Source organism: Quercus robur, chromosome 2, assembly GCF_932294415.1.
Source record: "Quercus robur chromosome 2, dhQueRobu3.1, whole genome shotgun sequence".
In the NCBI taxonomy this organism is placed as follows: Eukaryota; Viridiplantae; Streptophyta; class Magnoliopsida; order Fagales; family Fagaceae; genus Quercus; species Quercus robur.
This window is the reverse complement of record NC_065535.1, coordinates 1,493,681-1,518,900: the sequence shown is the minus strand read 5'-3', so window position 1 is coordinate 1,518,900 and position 25,220 is coordinate 1,493,681. Positions and strand designations below refer to the sequence as shown.

At 37.4% G+C, this 25,220-nt stretch overlaps 2 protein-coding genes across 2 annotated transcripts; both read right to left on the bottom strand.

The window, feature by feature from the left end:
- Positions 1-14,305: 14,305 nt before the first annotated feature.
- Positions 14,306-16,750, bottom strand: LOC126708738 (probable protein phosphatase 2C 72). Its single transcript, XM_050408654.1, has 5 exons — positions 16,469-16,750; positions 15,719-16,048; positions 15,507-15,621; positions 14,939-15,162; positions 14,306-14,808 (listed from the first exon to the last, which is right to left on the bottom strand). The coding sequence occupies exons 1-5, from the start codon at positions 16,640-16,642 to the stop codon at positions 14,608-14,610; spliced, it is 1,044 nt and encodes a 347-aa protein (XP_050264611.1). The 5' UTR covers positions 16,643-16,750; the 3' UTR covers positions 14,306-14,607.
- A 2,273-nt stretch (positions 16,751-19,023) lies between these two features.
- Positions 19,024-23,608, bottom strand: LOC126708732 (uncharacterized). Its single transcript, XM_050408645.1, has 3 exons — positions 23,275-23,608; positions 19,861-20,019; positions 19,024-19,708 (listed from the first exon to the last, which is right to left on the bottom strand). The coding sequence occupies exons 1-3, from the start codon at positions 23,539-23,541 to the stop codon at positions 19,352-19,354; spliced, it is 783 nt and encodes a 260-aa protein (XP_050264602.1). The 5' UTR covers positions 23,542-23,608; the 3' UTR covers positions 19,024-19,351.
- Between the last annotated feature and the right edge of the window lie 1,612 nt (positions 23,609-25,220).

The following is a 25,220-nucleotide window of genomic DNA, read 5'->3' as shown; positions in this document are numbered from 1 at the left end:
TATTGCGGGATCTAGAGAGCTAGACAAGACACGGTTCCGAGAAGTCTTGTTGGAGTAGGAGCTTGAAAGGCTCAGGTGCATTGAGTAGATTAGGCTTAGAGGATCTCTTGCTATTCGTGTAACCCAACTGATTGTCTAGTGGATTGATTACCGCTTAGAAGGCGGCGGAGAGGTTTGTCTAGTAGATCTCTTGGTATTCGGTTTCCTCTTCGATAACACATCAGCGTGTTATCTTGTGTTTGCATTCTTCTTCTCTACTCTTTTACCTTTCATTTTACTATTGTGTTATAATGATTATGGGTTAGAGTAGTATATTTGTTTATCCGGTCGCATTTACTCTATTCCATACTTAGTTTAAATTAGAGTAAAATCAATCGAGCCGTAATTGTAATTTGGGGGTCTAAATAGCTCTTGTGTTTTCATACATTTTCGAGCTTTCAAGAAGAACTTTCAGTGGACCGAGGAGTGTGTAACAGCTTTTGAGGATCTTAAGCAGTATTTGTCAAGCCCTCCAATACTTTCCAGGCCCGATAAGGAGGAAGTGTTGTATGTCTATCTAGCCGTTATAGATTATGCTGTCAGTATCGTCTTGGTCAGAAATGAGGATGGAGTCCAAAGGCCCGTCTACTATATCAATAAGTCCTTACAGGAGGCTGAGATACGCTATTTACTCTTGGAGAAGGCAGTGCTGGCCATTGTGCATGCCACTCGGAAGCTTCCCTATTACTTTCAGGCTCATACTATGGTGGTGCTTACACAGTAACCTTTACAAGCTCTTCTAAGAAAATCAGACTATACAGACAAAATTGCTAAGTGGGGAACCATGCTAAGAGCCTATGATGTTAAGTACATGCCTCGGATTGCTATAAAAGGGCAAGTCCTAGCAGAATTTGTGGTAGAATTTACCGATAGTACAATGATTGAGGAAGATAAAGCCTTAGGGGTTATGGTCACATCGGCCATTATTGTTCTCCCTTGGGAAGTTTATACTGATGAAGCAGCTAATCGAAAAGAAGCAGGTGTAGGGGTTGTGGTAATCACTCCTGAGAAGTTGGTAATGGAGAAGTCGTTGCGGTTGGGTTTTCTAGCTACCAACAACAAGGCCGAGTATGAGGCTCTGTTAGCTGGAATTGCCATGGTCAAACAGTTGGGGAGAGATGTGGTGGAGTTGTATTCTGATTCTCGGTTGGTGATCAGCCTGGTCAATGGGGAGTTTAAAGCCCTTGATGAGAGGATGTAGGGATATCTTTCTAAGGTGCGATGTGCTCAGGCTTAGTTTAAGAGCTTTGTTCTAAAACAAATCCCTAGGGGACAAAATTCCCATGTAGACTCCTCTGCAATGTTGGCCACTTCTTTGGGGTCAAATCTTCCTCGGGTTGTTATTGTTAAGGATATGGATAGCTCTAGTCTCATAAGGGGACCCTTGGTTGGGGTGTATAGCCTTCAAATGGGGCCGAGCTAAATAGATCCTATAGTAACTTTTTTGAAGCAGAGATTATTGCCCGAGGACAAGGGTGAGGCAGAGAAGGTGCGTAAAAGTGCTCTTTGCTATTGGCTATCTGAAGAACATAAGTTGTACAAGCGCTTTTACTCAGGACCATATTTATTGTGTGTGCATCCAGAGGCAGTGGAGCCCTTGTTGGAAGAGTTACATGAAGGCGTATGTGGGAGTCACATAGGGGGTAAGTCTTTGGTGCATAAAGCCCTCACCCAGGGATATTGGTGGCTAAGCATGCAGAGAACGTCCCAGGATTATGCGAAAAAGTGTGCCAATGTCAGAGATATGCCCCACATATTCATTAACCAGGGGGACTCCTAAATCTACTATCTAGCCCTTGGCCATTTGCTCAGTGGGGCTTAGATATAGTGGGATCATTTCCCCGAGCTATAAGGAACCGAAAGTGGCTCCTCATAGGCACGGATTACTTTACCAAGTGGGTAGAAGCTAAGCCACTTGCTAACATCAGGGATGAGGATGCTAAGAGGTTCATCTGGAGGAATATTGTCACAAGGTTTGAAATTCCTCACACACTAATCTTGGATAATGGTCTTCAATTTGACAGTAAAGCCTTCTGAAAATACTATAGGGAGTTAGGGATTAGGAACAGGTACTCTACACCTGCTTATCCTCAGGGGAATGGACAGGCCGAGGCCACCAACAAGGTTATAATATTTGGGTTGAAGAAAAGATTGGACGGCGTTAAAGGGAAATGGGTGGATGAATTGCCCTATGTATTGTGGATAACGCCTTAAAATGTATACTTGTTATATATTTATGTGGGCGTTATCTCCTAATAAATATGCTTAATTTGTATAATTGAGCCATGATTTGCATTAGTCCCAATTATTTATTTTTACATAATATCTTGAATAAGATGATATTCATTGTGTGTAATTTTCTACTTTCAGGAAATCATGTGAGAAAGATGAGTTTATAGAAATTTGTGAGAGAATGGAGGCCAAACTAGAATTAAAGTGGAGCTAAAGGACTATACTTAAATGTTTAAGGAGGTGCAACTGGAGTTCTTGGATTGTCTACCATGATTGGAAGTTTCAAATAAGGAAAGAAATCAAAGAGGCAGAATCTGGAAAGGAAAAATCTGATTTGAGCACTGATCAGTATTTTGGGCGTATCTCTCTTCTCAAAAATCCAATTGACACAAGGCTAGATGGGTTGGAACCGTGACTTAAATATCTACAACTTTACAATTTTTAGTTTTTTGAAATTCTCAATTTTTGAAGGCCGAAATTAACTCACAAGTTACTGCTGTAAACCTGAATGAAAATTAAAATAGTAAAAGTTTTATTTTCTTTGGACACTTAGACATTAGGGTTTTGAAGGGAGGCTAGTAGAATGAATTTTGGCAGAGAAAACCTTGTAATTTTCTTTCTCTAATGGCAGCCTAAACTCTTTGCTAGGGCAAGGGGTTATGTTTCTTCTATACGGTATGAATATTTAATATGATTCTTTCTAGGATTTTATCAACGACATATTTGATTGTTCAATTAGATTTCTTTTGATGTATTAGTTCTTCCATGCTTTCAATAAGTTAAATCATGTTTTTCTTATTGTTTAGATGAATTTCTAATAGTTTCAAATAGAAATCAGGTTTTAAAGTGAATGGGTTTTTCTGAAAACTTTTCTAACCACATTATCAATCGAGGTTATCATGCGTTCTTGAATTGTTTCAGTTCAACCGAATCATAAGTGTTTAATTGTATAACAACAATCAATTATGAAATATATATTTTTTTAGATCACAAAGAATTTCATATCGATATAGGGAAACACCCCGATGCCCTAGTATTTACATTATTAATTTAAATTAGTTTTTATCATTATTCTTGTGAACACTCACCAAGCAAAAGTATTTTTCTTCTTCATCCAAATTGTTATTTAATTATATTGTCTTTGAATTTACCCTGCTCCTTGTGGTTCAACCTCGGTACTCTGAGAATTATATTGCTACGATCTCCTGCACTTGAGAGTGAGCAAGTAGACCTATCGTACTACACCCTGAAGATCAAGAGGGGAAACTCATTTTTCAATGACTTATGGGGCGGAAGTTGTAATCCGCCTTGAGTCAGGGTTCCCAACTCTAAGAATTGATCAGTTCAATGTTGAGGAAAATAACCGTTTACTTCTTGATAGCCTGGATGTGGCCGAGGAAAGGAGATAGGTGGCTACGATAAAAATGACATATTATCAACAGAAACTTAAATAAGAGTATGATAAGAGGGTGAAGTTGAGACCATTAGCTCCAGGAGACTTGATCTTAAGGAAAGTAGGGATAGTAAAGAACCCCACCTAGGGAAAGCTAGGCCCTAACTGGGAAGGGCCATATAGGATAACCTCCATTGCTGGCATTAGGGCATATTACTTAGAAGATTTGGGTGAAAATGTAATTCCTCGCCCTTGGAATGTAAACAATCTATGACATTATTATTAATGCTATGAACACCTTTGCCATTCATATCTTGATTAGTTGTGTTTTACTATGGATGTATTTGCTGAAGTAATCAATGTGCATGAAATGTTCTAAGTGTTAAACAGAACCTAGGCTTTGTTCGGCTCCTCGGGTCACAAGCTTAGGGTAAATTAATATTGCATGAAAAATTCTAAGTGTTAAACAAAACCTAGGCCTTGTTCAGCTTCTGGGGTCACAAGCCTAGGGTAAATTAACATTGCATGAAAAATTCTAAGTGTTAAACAGGACCTAGGCCTTGTTCAGCTCCTCGAGTCACAAGCTTAGGATAAATTAACATTGCATGAAAAATTCTAAGTGTTAAACAGAACCTAAGCCTTGTTCGACTCATTGGGTCACAAGCCTAGGGTAAATTAATATTGCATAAAAAATTCTAAGTGTTAAACAGAACCTAAGCCTTGTTCGACTCCTCGAGTCACAAACCTAGGGTAAATTAACATTGCATGAAAAATTCTAAGTGTTAAACAAAACCTAGGCCCTGTTTGACTCTTCGGGTCACAACCTTAGGGTAAATTAACATTGCATAAGAAATTCTAAGTATTGGCTAGAATTTAGGCCTGATGTGGCTCCTTGGGTCACAGATGAGGAACAAGTTGATCTATGCAAGAGTTTGTCTAAGTGAATAGTGAAACTAAAAGCCTTGAGTACTTCCTCGGGTTTCAAGATCAGTGCCAATGGGTTTGCTTTGAGATTCCAAGTCCAATTTAAGGTAAGTCTTAGTTGGAATTTTTCTTAAGTTCTATGAGTCAATCAATTAATTATATGTCTTAGTTGGAATTTTTCTTAAGTTCTATGAGTCAATCAATTAATTATATTACAAGTCATTCCAGATTGAATGAAGTGATAAGAAGTATTTAATAAGTGAGTCACAAGTTAATATGTTGTATTCGTTACCAAGGAAAAGAGAATAACGTAAGGTATAAACTGACAAGTACAAATTAAACAGTTGAAAAAGCATAAAATAAAGTTTAACTTTTTTCATTAATGTTTAAGGAGTACAATGGAAAGAGGGCACCAACTATACTTGAGCCTAGTTACAAAATCAGCTATCTATTTCCTAGCCTAAGGTTGAGCTATGCCGAGGCTTCTTTTTCTTTTCCTGCTCCTTCTCTTTCTTCTTCCTCTTCAGTGGGGCCACTTTTGTTGCCTCCTCCATCTCCACCTCCACCATTTCGGTTGGAAGGGGTTGTTCTTTCTCTTTATCTATAGTTGGGGCAATAGGTGGAGTAGAAACAAGCTGGGTTGAGGAGGAGGTGGGGCGGAGCTAGGGTCCAAGGAAGGTTGAGAGAAGCTGAGGGCCAGGCGAAGTGCAGGAGGGTAGTACACCCTGTCAAGAGCCCTAAGCTTTGAATCATCGCTGACCTCAGCTGCAGTTAAGGCTTGACCCCACACCTCTAGGTAGAAGGCCCGAGCAACATCCCTAAGTTGGGCAGTAAGACTTTCAGCCGTCTTAGTCATACCCGCATCATAGGCCGTTTACTTGGCCTTCGCCTTCTTGGCATCCTTAGCCTTTAACTACTTCTGCAATTGCTTCAACTCCACCATATTAAGTGCAAGTTTATTCTCAGCCTTCCTCTAGGCCTCTAGGCACTCAGCAGCCTGTTTCTCGTAGTTGGTCAGGGTAGCTTCGACATTTTTCTTGGCCCTTTCAGCCTCGGTCAGGTGGGTAAGAGACTCCTTTAGCTTTTTTTCCACCTCCGTGTGGGCTTTTTCAGCTACTGTCAGCTTACCTTCAACTTGCCTGGCCTGGTCCAACACGTGGTCCACCCACTCCTCGACTATGAAGGCAGCTTGGATAGACTGCAAGATTGGTACCAGTTAGCTTTCGTGTATGAATGGTTTAAATGTATAAAGAAAGAAGGATAATTATATACCTTTGCTAGGTCCTATTTTAAAGATAGGAAAACTTCATGTTTCTTGAAGGACCTAAGCTCCTACATGTCCTCAAGTAAGCATAGAGCTTTCTCTAAATACTCTGTTACCAAGCCTAAGCTGCCTTTTTATGGTCCCTTAAGTTGGCATCACTCAGCACAGGACTGCTTGAGCTCAGGGTGAATATAGGACTCCAAACAGAAGGCTTGGGTGGTCGGTCACTCTCCTCCTCCTTAGAGGTTCCAGTGGAGGCGCTTTTCTTCTTTGGCCCCTACTTGTTCTGGCCTCCTTGGCTGGGGGCTGGTGTGAGGAGTGGGTGACTTCTCCCTCTTTGGCACCTTCGGTGCCCTTGCCTCCTTGGGCCTCCTTCCTCTTCTTGTCTGCGACATCAACAAAAGATGCATGCATCACTGCAGGAGTGGGTGGTCAGGGCACCACTGCCACAGCTGGGGAAGAGCCCCCAGTATGGGCCGTGAGTAGGGAAAATAGGTCTGGGGTCTTCTCTTCAAAACCCATCCTTTCAGGAATGTTGGTCCCCTATTGGCTGGGACTGATTTAGGCGGGGCGTAACGAGCGGTGTGAGGTGCTGGGAGTGTCTTCGGGGTCTTCTTGCTATTAGAAGACCTCAAAGTCTTTATCTGTCACTTCCTGCTGGATAGGATCTGGTGTGGGCTCCTTAGCTTCGTCGTTCGAAAGGATGGGGGGTTTTTGTGAGTAAAGGAGCCTGACTGCAAGGGGGGCTAGGAGTAGAGCATCCTAAGTTCCCATAAGAGGAGGTTCAGTTAATAGGAAGCCTGGGACAGCTACGTCTATTAAAGCCAATCGAGCGTCTCTGGGTTTAATGACGTTCTTCGAGCTCTAAAAACGTTTGGTGGAGGGCTTGTATCCAAGGATGACGTGAGCACCTTGGAGTTGACCATCCTTGTGCAAGAAGATCTCTGACCTGAGGATCCGGTTTAGGTCTATGAAGTTCACCAGGTGCTTGGCCGGGGCGATGTGGTATTCGTTTGCCAATGAAAACAATGAGAGTTGTAAGTTAAAAAAAAAAAAAAAAAAAAAAAAAAAAATATCTTTTCAGATTTATAAAGTTAGGTAGTATCCTATACGCATCTATAGTCCTTAGGAACCCTATGCAATCCATCATACCAGTCTCCCGAGACGATGAGAAAGTCCTCGTCTATACCCTTACTTGAGTCAGGTAGGTAGGAGATTAACCTAACAGCGAGGACTTTACATTTGATGTAATATTTGGTTTTTCCCCCCCTTTTAATAGTTGTATACCCAGTTTACATCGTGCCAAGTAAGGTTGGTCCTTATTTTCCGGTTTAACATATCTACACACCTGAGGACCCTAAAGACAGCCCTAGCCTCGGGAGTATCTACTAGCTTAGCATATCTACCCATGGAGTTTTACAGTATGAAAGAATAAACTTGTGCAAAAAAAGAATTGTGAGAATGAACACACCTACGAGCAAAAGGAAAAGTTCTCCTCAGGAGGTTACTTCAACTCAAATTGCCAGAATGCGTAAATGAACTTCAGCCAACCCCAAACTCTCATATAAAGGCAAAAAGTGAGTGGTAATTTTCCCACTCATAAAATGAGGGAAAATATGGACCATAGGATCTTGATCGAGTCGTAGAACAAGGGGGGACAAGCAGCCGCCTGACGCCATAAATGTGAAATCGTGGATTCCGAAGCATTAGGAGTGTACTGGAGGCAGATGAAAGGATGTTACCACGTGGGAACGCGCGTGGCACGTGTGTAATTTGTTTGTATAACTAAAACTTTGCTTTTACCTCAGGGCTAATAGCAAAAGTTTTAAAGGGCTATTGTGGGTGCTCGAGGACCTATGATGAAGTTGAAGAGTTACAGTATTGGTGTGGGAATGCCACGGGCCCAAGGAGGAAGGTCGCCCGAGGAGAGGAAGGGGTGAGTCAAAGGACTTTAAGGCACTCCAAGTGGGAAGAAGAATCTAAAGAAAGAGAATCAGTGATTACAGGGGAAGTTTCCAGTTTGGAATAACCTGTTGCCTCCACATTAAATGGTGGGCAACAGCTTTATCAGCTGCATTGATAAGGAAGTGATATGAACAGCGTAAGTCACAGCTAAGTAGATTCCTTCTACCACCTTCTTCAGATGTAAAAAGAGACAAGTGTCATGAGAGGAGATTGGTTAGGTAAAGATGGAAGGTTGAGATGTGAGAGAGGGAGGAGTATATAAGAAAAAAAGGAGGGTTTACAGAGAAAATGATCAAGACATAAGTATCAAGATATAGAAAAGAAACAAGAACACTGAGAGAAGAGAGTGAACAATAACATTTCTTGTATTTCTGTGGCCTCCTCAGGCCAGTTTGTATTGAGAATCGAGCTCATCCATTTAACTACTTTCTTCTTTTTCTTCCTTATTTTCATCCTCGGACAGAGCCTCTCTCTTGTTGTTTGTTTTCTTCTCTTATAAATTTATTGTTTTAGGCTATGGTTGAACTGATCTAGCCACTATTCTAAAGGGCCTAAGCCGCCAATTTTTCTAGTCCTTACAATAGTGTTATTCCCACCCCCCCCCCCCCCCACCCTAAAAAAAAAAAAAAAAAAAAAATCAACTAAAAGTTAGTTCAAACTTAACCGAGATAACCCTTTCTTTAATTGATGAGGGCATGGTATAAGTTTGTTTTCCAAAGCAAACCTACTTTACTTTTGGCTAAGAACTCAACTACAGGAAGGAAATAAAGTTTTTTGTAATATAAAATTATCGATGAACTTTGTCATGTGTCTCTCTTATTGAATTCCAAAGGATAATGAGATAAACCTGGCAAGTTACGGCAAAGACTTGTAGGGAATCTATCAGAATCAATGTACGTAAAAGCAATATTGAATATTAGATGATTAAGCAATGATGCCGACACGAGAAGGAATTTCCTCTCCACACACTGCTTTTGTGTTTGCTTGCGCTCTTTCCTTATCTCCACTGGGACAACTTTTTGTTTTAGTAAAATAATTATCCTTGTATGGATGTAAGGAAAACTAACTTGATATAAACTTAACTAGAAAACAAAAAAAGAAATATATTGTCTAAATTATATAATCCATATGTATTATTATTCAATAAAAATGCACATATATAAATTTTTTTCTCAATAACAATGTGTTTCTTGAGTGAAAAAGAAAACTAATATATAACTTTTTTTCCTTTTTTGGGTTGGGTGAAAGACTGATATATAAAGCTTAAGTTATCAAAGAAAAATTAAGTTTTGGTTTACCAAAGAGGAAACCTTGAATATACAACTGAATTCAATTTATATGCCTGCTTCCTATTTGCGAATGACACATTTTATTTTTATGCATACAACATAAGACATAAGACATGATTTGACATGTAGGGTCCGTTTGGATGGAGGAGTGGAAAAGTGGGAGGATGAAAAATTGTGGGAGGATAGAAAAGTGGGAGGATGGAAAATATTTAGTTTTCCCTCTTGTATGTTTGGTTGGAGGGGTGGAAAAGTGGGAGGGTGGAAAACTCTTTTATTTGGTTGGAGAGAAAAAGGGAAGGATGAAAAATGTAATTTATATAAATTGACTATTATACCCTTGTTGTATAATATGTAAGAAATAAATTTATTTATACTTATTACATAATATTAAATTTATCACATCACATATATAAATTTATATTATTATTTTTCTTATTATAATGTAAAAATTAGATCAGGTCATATTTGAAAAAAAAAAAAAAACGTTTAGGTCACATTGAAAAAAAAAATGTTCAGGTCACATGAAAAAAAAAAAAAAAAAAAAGGAGAACGTTTCAGGTCACAAAAAAAAAAAAAAAAAAAAAAAAAGGAAGAACGTTTCCAGGTCACGTGAAAACAAAAAAAAAAAAAAAAAAAGGAAGAAGGGAAGGGAGGGCATTACCGTAAAACTGCCTTAGTGCAGTTGTCCCCCCCTTGCTTTTCCTCCCAATTTGGGAGGAAAAAATTTGTGGGCCCAGGGAGAAAATTTTCTCCCTAATTTTCCACTCCCTCTATTTTCTTTCCATTCCCAAACAGTGGAAAACTGAGTTTTCCACCCCATTTTCCCTCTTATATTTTCCATCCTCCCTATATTCCACCCATCCAAACACAGCCGTAGAGTCGATTTCTTATTGATTATTTAGTATCGTCCAGGATATCAAAAAATATCTTTTATTTCAGAGGGATTTACTTCTAAATTTCTTATCTAATGGTAAGATATTTTAACAATTAAACTAATTAAAATCCAAGGAAATAAATAATTTTGAATATCTTGATTGGTAGTGCCTTGTATTTTTTTATAGATAAAATAAAATTTTAACCTATGTGTGTTTATTAATTTTTTTTCTTTTCTTTTTGAGAGATAGTTTCACTCTTAAGTTTTAACCTATAGAATCAACTTTAAATCTTTTATTCAATAACAAAAGATTTTGCCAATTAAATTAACTGAAACCCACATGTATGTTTATCTATTAAGTGAAACTCACTAGGCCTGTCCACGGGTCGGTTCGGGTCGGGTTTGTGCCCAACCCGGAACCGACCCGACCAGATCGGTTGGTGAGAAATTCAACCCGCCGCCGACCGACATGGTTGATCGGATCGGGCGGATCGGACCTTCAACGAACGGCGGTCGGTTCGGTCGGAGTTGGAGATCTGAAAATCGGCCAAAATCCGGCGATTTAACGGCGAAATCGGTGAAATTTCGGTGATATTTTCGCCGGATTTTCTTCGAATCAGTCGAAATCTCATCAGATTCGGCGAGATCTCGCCAAATCCAGTGAAGATTCCATGGATCTAGCTGAGATCTCGCCGGAAATGGCTGAGATCTCGCCAGATGTAAATAACTTCGCCGGGAAATGCTGAGATCTCGGTTCGGTCGGGTTTCTTCGGGTTTTGGAGAGAAAACCCGCCAGCCGACCCGCCGTTTTCGGGTTCTGGAGGCCGAGACCCGCCGCCGACCGCCGGAATAGTCGGATCGGTCGGTTTCGGATCGGTCGCCGGTCGGATCCTCCGGGTGGGTCGGGTCTCGGATGGGTCTGGACAGGCCTAAAACTCACATATATTTTTGTTAATAATGAAAGCTAACTAGTTATGTTATATACTCCTATTGGACCCTAGTGGCTTTGATGGTGAAGTTTCATTTGTGTGGCTCTTTTTTTTTTTTCTTTTTTGGTTCGTAAAAGACGAATTGCATTAAAAACTGAAGGAGAGGAACATGCAGTTGAGGGCAGAGCCTCTCATACTACACTCCAAGACTGTCATAATACAGCAACATATTAATGTCCACAGGCGGACTATTGAAAACAATAAAATCACAATTCAGATCCGAGCCTTTCCTCACAAGAGCGTCCGCACATTTATTAGCTTCACGAAAGCAGTGACTTATCCTCACCTGAGGAATCTGGTTGACGAGGGACTTGCAATCCAAAATGAGAGATGCATGTGTGGCTTATTTTAGATGTCTAATTGTATTTATTACTGAGAAACAAAGCTGTCAAACTCGTTTGCCTTTCATTGTTCTTTGATTGATTTTAAAGCTCCAGTGGTGATGGGGATTGGCCTGTGGTCCTGTGGACCATCAATGTATGTTAAAAAGGTTCGTTTTCATGATTGATTAGAGTAATATACATATTTAGAGATAAATAAAGGTGTCTACGTTCAACGAACCTATATATGACTGAATCTAAACATCTAATCTTTATATTATATATATAATCGAATGTATGGCTGAATCTAATCAGCAAAACACTTTTTCTTTTTTCTCATAAATAATTATATTACCTACTAGAAGTTCAATCAGAGACGCAATCTACTAATCTTTTCATAGACAACAAGGATGTAGGATTGTAGGTAACCTCTAAAATAGTGTGTTTCTGTCATCTAAAGGAAAATCACCCACCTAAAATGTTTGATAAGAAAATAAAAAAATCACCCACCTAAAATGTTTGATAAGGAAATTCATATTAAACTATCGTAAAGTCAGTCATTAACGCATGAGGACAAAATTCTTTCCAATCCCACAAATCAAGGGTGATGACTTTCAAAATAATTTTTTTTTTTTCATGAAAATAATTCACATATATTATCTATTATTTATGACGTTTAAGAGAAATAATAATAATTTTATGAAATAATATGACTACAATACTTTCACAATATTTTTATAATAAATCTTAAGTGTCACGTTGGTTATAATTTGGGATTGTCACTAATATCATTTTTTTATCTACCTCTAATAGTTTGCCACCAAGAATTTATTGTTAAAGTATAGTGGACCTAACATTTTTCATTTTATAATCCTCTTAACTATTTTATTAGGAGTATCTTTTTTTTTCTTTTTTTCTTTTTTTTTGAGAAGAACATTCTATCATTTTTAAATTGGGCTTGTCCCCGTACCACTATTGGGCTTGACTACCTAAAACCGAAGTGAAAATTGCATGGGCATTGGGCCGACCACTTCAGATAGAATGGGTTTCCCCAAGAGAGAAAAACCAACCTCCACGCATGCAGACAGAGAGCCAATCAGAATCAGCCAAACTCAACCTCGTCATCGTCGACGTTTATTGCTTCAGGCTCCAATAAATTCCATAAGCTACAACAACAAAATTTTAAGATTAAGGTTTGGTTGATATTGGCTTCAAAAACTCCTATGTAATAATACAACAATCTTAACAAAAAAGCGATAGTTCCAAAAACAATGAGAACCAAAAGCCCACAAAGAGATACTGAAAAAAGTGGAGGAGTTTGAGGTGTGTAAATGAACTTCATTTATTTAATATACATGTGGCTGAACCAATACTTGGTTGCTGCTGTTGTTGTTGTGCCAATTCATGTGCACATATGTATTACATTTCTGTTTCATGTATCTATATGCTGTGTTTGTTTGAAAAAGTCGTAGATCTTGGAAAAGACTTCTTGGCCATGCTATCATGTTTGGAGCAATTAAAGATTGTTTCTCGATGAAAAGAAAAAATTAATAGCCTGCAAGTTGCAACAGATATAGTTTCTGTTGATGCCCCCTGGAAAAAACATATAAAATAGAAAAGGTAAAGTTGACAGTTCGGAGCTCAAGACACAAATGGTGATGCCCTGGTTTAATAAACTAATAATCTGAAAAGGCAAACTGAAGTGCCCTTTTGACTCGATCATATTTCGAGATGCCACTTCCTCTTGGAGGTAGGTTTCTTGCTCATAATATCTCTCTCTCTCTCTCTCTGTGGGAGTCAAAACTGGCCCACATCTCATACATAATTATATAAATACTACTTGTTATTTTTTATTGGATTATTTAAATGCCCAATCACATTCATACTCTTTTCATAGGCATACTGAAAAGGGAGTCAGGTTGTTAAAACTGAAGAAACTTAGGAGTCTAGCTGTCAAAAGATTGAAGGGACAGAATACTTTCATGTTTGTCTCAAATGGTTTGTTTACTCCGATCACCAAAAAATAAAATCCAAGAGAAGAGAAGTTTGCTTTATTCATTCATTCCTATATTTGTAAAGCAATGGCACTTCCTCCTTTGACAAGAGTGGGTGGAGTGTGAGATTTTGGGTTCAAATCCCATTGGTTGCGTATATATAACTTCCTAATTTAAAAAAAATTATAATAAAAATATTTATGACCATTAGTTACTTTGGTTGTTGTATAAAGTTGCTATGCTTAATAATGGTAAATCAATATGAAAAATGTTTCGGTGTACCTGTACTGTGTTGACTCTACCGTCCACAGCTTATTTTAAAATTGTTGTCCACTTGTCCTTTGGCTCTAAATAATTTGGTAAATAATCTTCCTTTATGTCACAGCCTTCTTCTTGCATTGGCAGCATTATGTTCTTTCTGAACTTAAAATTATTGTATCATAACATCATTCATGATGATTTTTTGAAGTGAATGTAACATAAAGTGCTGACTTTTTAAAAATAAAAATCATTATGCAGAAGCAATTCAAGCAATCAAATATTAGACGAGGAGGAAAGCAAAAGATGGTTCACCAGGAATTGAAAATTCATTTATGGATGCTAACTCAATTTTTCAGATGGTTCCAAGCTAACATCTCAATGCACAATCAACATGATCAGTCAAATATCTGTCTCTTATGATGATGACCTTCTTGGAGAAGATATGAAGGGTGATGCAGCTTGATTTTTGAATTATAGGAACCTTATATGGTTTGGTATTATAGGTTTCATTCACAGATGAGGTGCAAAAATATTTTTGGTTTTTATGCCATAAACAGAACTAAATGTTCAACCCATTTGTGTGTGATATTGGATTTTGTTTAAAAAGAAAATTTCCAATAGAATCTCAAGTGAAGAATGCAGTTCATTTCCTCTTTTTGTGATATGTCCAGATATTCTTGACTATTTACATGCACTTTTTTTTTCATCTTTTTAAATGTCAAATGGTAAGCTTATTGGATTAGGATTGAAAAGGGAATCTCTAATCTGAATCTGTCTGAATATTTTCATTGCTTTTCCCCCACTGAGCCTTTTAAATTGTTCTTGATGCAATAATTATCTTGCTACTCAACAAGTAAACAGATGCACCAGTAAATAGTTATATAGTTGAAAGCAATTGTTGTGTATTCCTTTTCCACTCAACTAGTTTTGTTCCCAGTAATTGCTCTGATTTTTGGTTTCCAAATAATAAAAAAGAAATGCGCCAAATAACTCAAGATTGTGCCAAGGCCAAAGCAAGGCAGGAACGGCCACATTTTCAACTAGAGGAAGAAATGCTGCTAGCTCAAGTCTCCACTGGCACAATAAAATGTTGCTTCTTTTGTAAAAAGAGGCAAGTCGCAGTGCAGTCATCTACTTTTGCACAAGGGTATCTCTTTTTCCATGTGGCAGTAGCCGCCTCAACCACGGCTCTTGCTGCTGCCTGTTCACTATCTGCTGCCCACACAATCGATGCAACTTGATCATTATTGAGCACATCCCAGACCTACATTTTCAGGCACAAACGATGAAAATAAAACGCATTGTACTAATTAGCAATACAATGAGAAGGAGAATGAAAAGGTATCTGACACTTGAACATGTACAAATTAAAATTTCATTCAATTTGCACTTACCCCATCAGTCGCAAGAATGATGAATTGGTCATTGGAAGTTACACAGTGATAGTAGATATTGGGGATGGCAATTATGCCATGGTTTTTGAGTATGAAGTCTCCAATAGCTCGTGACATGGCTAGGCCTGGAGAGTCATCGTGGGGCAGCCACACTCGTTGGACATGTGGTTCTTGCCTTAATGCAGCCACCCGGCCATTGCAGTTCCTTATTCTTTCTGCTTCACCTATGTCAGAAATGAAAATTGATTAGTCACTGAAAAAGTCATCTAAAATTAGTAGGTCCTCAATGGTAAGGTGAGTGAAAATAACAAGGAAAAAAAAATTCACAACTGTGTAGTTGACATTGGTGCAAATAACGGTGGTGTCAATAACAAGCCAATGTGAAAATGATATTGTTCTAATCACAACTGATCACATTAACAGTTGTAAAAAGATTGTCTGTGTCTGATTACTTGTATGGATCAACTCCTTGGTGTGACAAGTACCATAGCAAAATACTCTGTAGTATATACCCCCAGCCATACAATTTTTCAACGCATATAATGTCGGGAAGGAAATGAGGTCTTACAAGGTAAGCCTGGCTTTAAGTCAGTGGTTAACTGGATAGCAGTAACTCCATTGTTGGTGATTGTCCCCAAGACAGCTCTGGAGTCACCTAGATTAGCTATAATAAGATCTTCATCCTGTTTTATTTTCCAATTATAGAAAGAAAGAAAAAATTAAGAAACAAATTGAAAAATTCATAAGAAGTAATTCGTTCATAACTACTTGGTCTTTTACCTGTCTTATGACTACAACAGCAGTTGTTCCACTACAAGAGCTGTCCAACTTCTTTTGTAGTTGTACCTCCTTGTCCATCAACTTGAAGGCACTGATACAAGCCTCTTTCCATATGTGAAAATTCTTGCTTGGTCTTAATTCCCCATCTATTCTCTCAACATGGTTTTGGAAAGTACTATCATTTGCTACTGTATAAGTCTTTGCAAGTGCATTCCTTTGGCTTAGTAAGAGCGAAGGCAGGCGGTTACACACTATCTTGCTCACTATGTGACCATTCTTCCCATGCCCATCAAAAACTCCACAGAAGGCTCCATCTTCCACTCCATAGCCCTTATTAAAGAAAAAAGAATTTATGTTTCAACGGGGAACCTGATAAGACTAATAGTACAGTACTACATGTTAGTTGAAATTGTAGTTTTTTTAAAGCCATTGGTTTTTACCTAAAAATCCAAGATTGTATACCATGGTAAATTGGATTTCACCAGTGGTGTATGGTCCACTTTTTATCTAGGAAAATTTTATGGTACACCTTTGGATAGCTTTAAAATTTTAAATGAACAAGCATATCATACAATGATTTCATTGCCACAGTATAAATGATTTTGAATTGCTTAGGAAGAAACATAAGAGAAACTAAATTGAGAAGTTGACTTTTCTCATGAGAATCAAGACCAACTTAAATTCTAATTTAAGCACAACCTGCAAAACTAGGGACCATAGATACAATTTGAGAGAACCATGGTACAAAACCTGGTAAAGAATGGCAGCATCTTGGTTTAGTCCTTTGCTCCCTTGCTTAGAGTAAAGAGAACCAAGACCCAGAGCTCCATTAGAAACATTATTTCCTTGGAAGAATATCACATTTTCATGGCCATCTTCAGCATCATGAATCTCCTTTGATGCAACTGATATGCAGATTCCCATTGCAACTAATATTATTTTTGTTCTATTTTTTCACTTTACTTTTATAGTCCAAGGATAGCTGAAGCAGTTTCCTTAATCATGAATCCAAGGACCCCAGGATGCGCATGTTATAGCAAAATAATGATTATAAGGGGTAGATATCTGTACAAGTGGCTCCCAGGAGGTCAGAAAGCACACTTTAGATTCAATAATTCTCAATTTTTTAATTGTTGGGTGTTATTTTAGGCCACCCCAAGATTCACTTGAAGGGACACATGATGTGTATTTTTTCTTTTTATAAGCTGTTTCTTTTTACATACATGATACACCCCATGGAACTCAAATCCATGTTCAAACTGACAAACTTGCACACCTTTTTCTGTTTGTGACAGTAATTTTTTATATCCTTTTCATGCATTTAATCCTATTATATGATATCAAATTAAAATTACTATATGCAAGTTAGTATGGACTTGATTTTTTATATATGAATCATCTAAATAATGTCACATGTTGAACTATGTCTGGAGTTGAATGATAGTTAAAACCTGAAACACCAATTTGTTAGTTACTTCGCTTGTGATTCTTCACGTACATGATGACTTTATTTTCAGGTGAATTTGAATTAGCTCTTTAACTTATACGCTTATTAGCATATTTATAGACTTTTAAAGTCTCACTTTTCTAAATATAATTATTATTTTGCTAATTTTTAGCAAAAAGTTAATCCAAAGGCACACGAAATTTATTGAAAATGAAATGTCTGACCCAAAAGCTAAACAAAATTATATTAACTTGTTGCTTGAGTGGGTGATCAAGAAATGGAGGAATAAACAAATGTTGATTCCTATCAAAATGTGAACAAAGATATAAGGTAGTTGTTGACCATTGACCAACTTGATGCACTTTACAGGGAAAGGGAATGGATCCATGGCAATTGGAATCAACAAAACAGTAGACAGATTTATGAAAAGATGCAAGCAGTTGGTCAAACTTTGTAAAGAATAAATATAATGAGAAATTTAATCCTATTCTTGTAGCGTAATCATGGTTCATAATTGTGTGCTAGTATCTACTGGTGGATAAGAGACAAACATTGTATGCATCATGCTGGTCGATCTCTTTAAGCCAATAAGCCTTGTCAAATGGATCCTGACCCTAAAATCTGAAGACCTTTTGAGGATCATCAATAATATATTGGGTGGTTAGATTTATATGTCTAAGTTGACTTCTCAAATTTTCTGGATAGTTTTTGTTTAATTTTAGGTCTTATTTCCCAATGAGTGGATCCTGTTCATGTTGTGATTGACAAACACACATATCATCATGATGATTGAAGGATCAAATCCAGACAAAAAATAAACAAAAGGGAAAACAATTGAATAAAAAATAGTTTGATGCAAGTTGGTATGCATGTGATATATATTATACGTTTGGTGTTTGGTATAGCTTGTTTTTATTGATTTATTTTGTTGAAGAAATAAGTTGGGCAAAAGTACAACGGTAGAGACTTTAAGAAGATGTTCGTTCTTTTTTAATATGACCCAAACAAATTATACCAGAAAATGATGGTCGATTGATTCCTTTCACAAGTAGAGAACAACTCTTAATCCCAAAATTTTTGTTCAGCTATGTATCTTCAAAGATATTCAAATTTAGATATAGCAAAGTCTCTCGAAAGCAACACTTAACCTAATAACCTAATGAGTTATATAGTCATTTATCAAAAAAAAAAAAAAAAAAAAAGAGAATTATATAGTCCCGTATTACAGGCACAAACCATTGATCAATTGGATGATTTAATATCTTTTATCATTTTCAAGAAACACACACCAAAACAGATTTTTGAATAACTTCATATATATCATCTTGAAATTTCAGTTTCATTGATTGATCAGATAATCCATAAGTCTACCCACTTAACATGTAAATTGGCACTGCAATCAAGGTACCAATGAGGCAATGAGTCAACTGGAGTCTCTCTGTCTCAAACTGACTCGAATCCCCTTGTAAATTTCATTTGAAATCATTAAGGTATTACTGATAAAGTGCATATGGTTTATGGTTCATAGACTTCATAAACAAAAAGAGCAGCCCTTCAAGCAAAAAAGGCTTGCTTGGAAGACCAGATTCCAAACATTCCGAGTCAAAATGTACTTTAGTGTTGTGCTAAATGAGACATGATACATTCACATGTTGCAAATCATCCAAATATTCAAAACCCAATTATCCATGTATTTGGATAGGACTTGCAGATGATCACTACATATCGGCGATAATTACAGTCCCAATCCATGATCAAGTATGTATCACAATTTCTTTTGGAAAAAATAAATCCATACGTGATCTTTGCATGTTTAATAAACATGGACAAAAATAAAAATAACCAATGTCGAAATTCATATTTAACAATGCATCATATTTTTCATAAGAAAAAAACATAGAGACTTTATACAAATAGATGGAAGGTCAAATAATTTCCTTGTTCCCGTTTAAAAAGAGGTTCATATCAACTTCTTTTAAAAAGAACTAAAGTCATACTTAGAAAACCAAAAGATAAGAAGGAACACAAGACCACTAATTTAACTTTTTTACATTTTTTTTTTGTTAAGTTTTGGCCCCAAGGGGAGGGGGGTAAAAGGAGATTTGAATTAGCGACCTCTGCTTCATGAGGTGTTGCCCCCAACTGATTGCACTACCCCTTAGATTCTAATTTAACTTTATACATTCTCATTGGCTGGATACAGGAACACTATCATCACAAGGCATTGTTTCTGATAAAGGCAACTTCTTTGTCAGAGACTTGGGAATGTCAACATATTCTTGTGGGCAACGCTGTTGAGGGTGTGACAACAGCACACACATGTGACGGTAGAGAACACGTGCTAGCCCCTGCCCACTCTCATGAATGTAGCCCTCGTATTCACTGACGTGCTCAAGGGACTCTACAAGTGCATCATAGACCTCCTGGGGGCAATTGTCAGGTCCAGGCTTGTCATGGAGGTAAATAACATCTAAGGTAAAGAGTTTTCGATTTATAGGCCATTGATGATGAGGTTTTGCAGATGATCTGCAGTAGATAAGAATCTAAACACAACATAATATCATAATGCATGTCAGATTTTATAGATAGAGCATGCATCAAAGAAGTTTCATAGGCGTGACAAGATCATCATAATCAGTAAGCAACAAACAAATACATGAACAGATACACAGAAAGTGATTCCCACACTACTTACCACCCTAAAAATTCGATTTTGAGCACGGGATTTCTTGGCTTCATGAGATGCTATCTGAAACAGACTGGTAAGATCAGCAGGACCACAAGACGAAGTAGCTGAGAGTCCCATAACTGCAGCAACTGCGGACTCAACTTCACTACTAAATTCTTTCCTAAGCTACATGATAGCAAAAAGGAACCAAAACAATTCTGAATTAATAAAAAATACTTAAATTAATAAATAAATAAATAATTGCGAATAAATTTTTGGTTACACGGGCAAAACCAGTTATAATTATTCATTACCAGGGGGTATTTGCATGTTCCAATCTTAACATATCTAATACATTAATAAATAAATAAATAATTGTGAATAAATTTTGGGTTACACAGGCAAAACCAGTTATAACTATTCATTACCCGGGGGGTATTTGCATGTTTCATCTTAACATATCTAATGCACCAAACGCACAATGTGGTATAACTAACAATGCTGTTACCTATTTGTACTTGGGATGGAAATTTTCTCAAGAATCTTGCTCTGTAAAGTTCAGGAGTTCAGTATCTTTAAATTTCATCCTAAGTGCAAAGAATTGCAACTAACCCACTTGTGCTTTGCTGATAACCTTATGATTTTTGCACTCACTTGGAATTATTCAAGCAGATATAACAGAATTCAATCAACACGCTGGAATCAGCTAATTTCTCTAAGAGTGAAGTTTTCTTTTCTGGTCTACAAGGAAATTTAAAGCAACAGATCCTAAATATTCTTAAGGTCAAGGAAGGCCACTTGCTAGTCAGGTACCTAGGTGTCCCTCTTATTTCTGGTAAACTCAAGCACCAAGATTGCCTCCCATTGCTGACTAAGATCACTGCAAGAATTAATTCTTGGTCATCCAAGATGCTTAGCTTAGCAGGCAGACTTCAGCTTATACAATCTGTCTTATTCAGTGTGCATGCTTACTGGTCAAATGTGTTTATTCTACCCAAGAGTACTATAAAAGAATTAGAACAGAAATTGTCTTCTTTCCTGTGGAAAGGGACTGAGAGGAATGGGACAGGCTAAAGTTGCCTGGAATGAGGTATGCCAACCTAAGGCAGCATATGGATTAGGCAATCATGAAGTTTATTTGGCTTCTATTTACCCATGCTGGCTCCTTGTGGATTGCTTGGGTCAAAATTCTTCTTCTTAAGGACCAGAGTTTTTGGATTGTCAAAGCTCCTCAATGTTGTTCTTGAGGGTGGAGAAAAAATTTAAAACTCAAAGCTTTTTATAAAGTTCCTGGTACAGGATGGATCTAGCATTATATATGTGGCATGACAATTGGCATCCTGATGGCCCTCTTTATCAAAAGTTTGGGCATAGGGTTGTATATGATGCTACTAGTTCAATTAATGCTAAATTGTCAAGTGTGTTTTAATACAAAGCTTGGAATTGGGGAAGTACAAGGTCTGATGTTCTTGTATCAATTTTAAGTAAATTGCCTTTGATTGATATTGGTGAGTGTGACAAAGTTGTATGGATTCCTTCAAAATCAGGAATTTTTTCTATCTCAAGTGCTTGGGATCAAATTAGAAAAAAGAAACCAACTGTTAGTTGGTGGAAGATTGCATGGTTCACCAAAGCCATCCCAAGGCATGCTTTCATCACTTGGCTGGCTATTAGGGACAGACTCTGCCTATGACAGGATTGCTAGTTGGGGAATAACCTGTGATCCTTTATGTTTGTTATGCAGAGGAAGCTCTAAGAGTAGAGTGTTCACCTTTTTTTTAAGAGCCCCTTTTGTAAAAGACTTTGGAGGAAAATCAGGAACTGGTGTTATCAAGATAGGCTTGATGAAGACTGGCAAAATCTCACCAATTGTGCTGCAACAAATTGGAAAGGTAAAAGCTTAAATGCTGACCGCTGCAGATTAGGTTTTAGTGCATATATATACCACATATGGGCACAAAGAAATGCTATAAAGCATTTGGGAGCTGTTAAAACAGAGGATCAAATTGCTGGTCTCATAAGGAAACAGGTGAAGGCAAGGATTGAAACTAAAGGACCATATCCTAGGTCTGGTATCAACACCAAAATATGCATCAGTTGGGGTATTTCTGATTTTGTGTTCATGCCTAAGGATTTGATTGGAAGGCAGAATTCTGGCTAGCTCTTTGTTACTTGTTGGTAGATTAGTCCTAGTTAGCTGTGTTGTTTGTTTGTTTGTTTGTTATATTTTGTAATAGATTGTATGGTGCAAAACTGCACCTAGTTGTGCTCTTTGAGTTTTTGTTTTGGTTTGCACTTGTTTGTTCAGGTGCTTTTCCATTGTTACTCTGATGTAGTATTGCTGGTTGAATGTTCCCTGTTGCAGCCTTTGGCTTGTTTCTCCAAAAAAAAAACTAATGATGCTTTGCCTGGCACTTTCTAATGCATGTGTTGTACAATAGAAAAAGGCTAAATTAAATAATAAAAAATTAAAATAAACTAAAACAATGTTGCCATAGCTAGCTTTTTCCTTCAACCTCAGGGGAAAATGAAATTTGATGATGTCTAAGATCTGAATTCTATAAATCCATGCACCCAGTTACAGCCTTAAACTGTGTGTGTAATATAGACTACTGGTATTGCCATTCTCATTAATAAGAAAGCATTTCTTTAGTTAACCTGCTGGGTTATAAAAGATGTGAACCTAATGGATGTGTTAAATAGATCTACGCGTTGTATGCATCAAATCCTTACAAAGAGAACAATAAGTCTGAGGCAGACAATCACTCACAAAAGTGATCAACTACTTCCATATTTTGTTCCATTTTCATCGTATCAAAATCACCATCCAACTAGCCTATCAGGAGCTGCAAAAAATCTGTCTAAGAGACTTATATATTAGGAAAGACCCGCATGATTTTTTTATGAAAGCTAGATATAAAAAACGCTACTCGCATTTTCTCTACCCCTAATGCAAGAGGTGCTCATCCTCACCAAATTGTTGCCTAGAGCATTGGGTAATTGGGTCTTATAAAAATATGGAAACCAATAACCACTGGAAAACTTGGAGTGCACAATTTCCTATTGCCTAGGCTCTAAGATCCAAAAACTCGAAACCCTCCTCTTTCCTATGTTCTTGTTTGCTTTCAACAATGGCAACATGCCAAACCAAGAATCAAGAAATACATAGTTACATACAATAGAATAAATGTCAATATCTATGGATAAATTTTCGACAATACTACGAACAAAACACGAAATGGTCGATTATGAGTGGTGGGTCCATGTAAAAAGTGGTGAGCAGAAAGTGTCCACCGAAATTGGGTATGTCCCTATATCAATTTCTAGAGAATCCTAATATGTATTCACCATATGGGTACCTATTAAAATCATTGATAACATGCAAAAATCCAATCCAATTCAAAAAATCTCAAAAAATTGAAGCATTTTGAAAAATAGTACCAAAGAAGCTGATTTGGAGAGAGTGGCAAAGGCGAAGCGGTGATCAGGATTGATGGAGAGCTTGGCGTGGATGAACATAAGGATAGCTTGCTTGATGGAGTCCAATCTGGTGAGTGGTCGGCCATTTGAGCCAGTGCTCTTCATCTCCACCAGAGACTCAACGTCCACGTCTACGCACAACAATATGTCTTCGTTACATATACGTGAAGGATTCAGCGTGTATTTGCTGCTCACATCCGAGCTCTCTCCCTGTACTACTACTTCCATCTCTCTCTCTCTCTCTCTCTCTCTCTGTGTGCTTTGGTGGACTGGTCTCTCTCAATTCTCAAAATGACGTCCTTTTGGGTGATGATATAAACGGTGCGTTTTCTCCAGTTTCTATTACCTTCTTTTTCTTTTTTCTTTAAACGCAGCGTTTCAACTTTCATTTTTTTTTTTTTTTTTTTTTTTTTTTTGAAACCCATGTTTCTTTTTTTAATGTACTGTGCAATTTTTTTTTTTCTTTTGGGTTATGACAAAATTATTACTCCTATTTATTTTTTTTTAACGGAACTCAAATTTATAAAAGTCAAGTTTTATGTAATTTTTTATTTAAATAAGGAGCACAACCCATAAATTTGGTTTGGAAAAACATTTTATTCCTATTTTTACTATGGAAGCACATATTTTTGGTAGTTTTCTTATTTTGGATTCAAATCTGAAATGCATCTTGGTGTGGAATTATATATGTTAGACTTATGAATAATTTGAAATATGTTGTTTGTGATTTTTCATCCCTTAAACTATTGAAAATATTTTTTTTTGTCATTCAAATTTAGAAAAAGATCTTTTTTAATTCTTAAATTAATGGAAAAGTTATTTTTTCATCCTAGTTTTTGTCTTTAAACTATTGAAAATAACTCTTTATAAAGTTTAAGATGGAACAATAACTTTTTAAAGTTTAGGTATGAAAAACAATTTTTTTGTAAATTTTAGGAACCAAAATAGTATTTTACTTCATAATTTTAAAAACCAAATCAACCGATCAATTGGTAAAAATCGAAAACCAAACCCATTTTTGATTCTTTGACCGTTTCGGTTTTTAAAACCATTATTTTACCCTTATAAAATTACATTCATTAGTCTTAGGAATTGTGGGGCCCAATAATTTGTGGCCCTGGCCCATTTATTCATTGGGGTCCAAGGTCCGAGCCGAGGAAGGTTATGGCCCAGGATCGGTAATACAAGTACAAAATAGTCTTGGGACACAGCCGAGGACGATTCAGTCCTCGGCATGTCCGAGGTCTCACTAGAAGGAAGGGCAAAAACGGTATAGGAACAGTGTGAAAAAAAAAATCTAAAATATCTAGGTCAACAGAGAAGGATACGCTGGAAAGTATAACGACCAGGGAAAGCTGCCCTTACTGTCATTCAATACTCTGCACCTGACAGAGCCATACTCTCCAGCTTTTACAACCACCCCTAACCACTCTGGATACGGGCTGATGGGACAAGTATCAGTCTTGAAAAAGTCGATCCTACACGTGGACGAAGGATATGGAACACATGCTAGTATAAAAGGAAAAGTAAGCAATTCAGAGCATGGGCTGGGAAAAATGGCAAAAAAACAGAGCCTCCCAGCCCGCCTCCAAGAGAAAGACTCCTATGGCGATCACGATTTAATTATGTACGAACACCACGAAAAACCCACCGTCTGGTGACTAAGGCCTAGCCTTTCAAACCCACGCTCTATAAATGATATTGTTTGGGCCTTTTTACGTGAGAACCCAACACTACTATGGGTCGTCACAAATCGCGTCCCTACAATTGGCGCCGTCTGTGGGAAAGGCTTGTGTTTTGGCACAGATAGTGGGTTGAGACAATCCTTCACATCATTTCCAACAGCCGGATGTAGTGTTCTAGCGTAAAGTTCCACTAGGGGCTATGTTTCTTTACTAGGGGCTGAG

Coding starts and splice junctions, on each gene's coding strand:
- LOC126708738 (XM_050408654.1), bottom strand. CDS start 16,642: ATGGGAATCTGCATATCAGTTGCATCAAAGGAGATTCATGATGCTGAA. Junction 15,622..15,718: donor CTGTTGTAGTCATAAGACAG/GTAAAAGACCAA, acceptor AAAATAAAACAG/GATGAAGATCTTATTATAGC. Junction 15,163..15,506: donor CTTAAAGCCAGGCTTACCTT/GTAAGACCTCAT, acceptor TTTCTGACATAG/GTGAAGCAGAAAGAATAAGG.
- LOC126708732 (XM_050408645.1), bottom strand. CDS start 23,541: ATGGAAGTAGTAGTACAGGGAGAGAGCTCGGATGTGAGCAGCAAATAC. Junction 20,020..23,274: donor TCTCCAAATCAGCTTCTTTG/GTACTATTTTTC, acceptor GCTATCATGTAG/CTTAGGAAAGAATTTAGTAG. Junction 19,709..19,860: donor AAAATCGAATTTTTAGGGTG/GTAAGTAGTGTG, acceptor TGTTGTGTTTAG/ATTCTTATCTACTGCAGATC.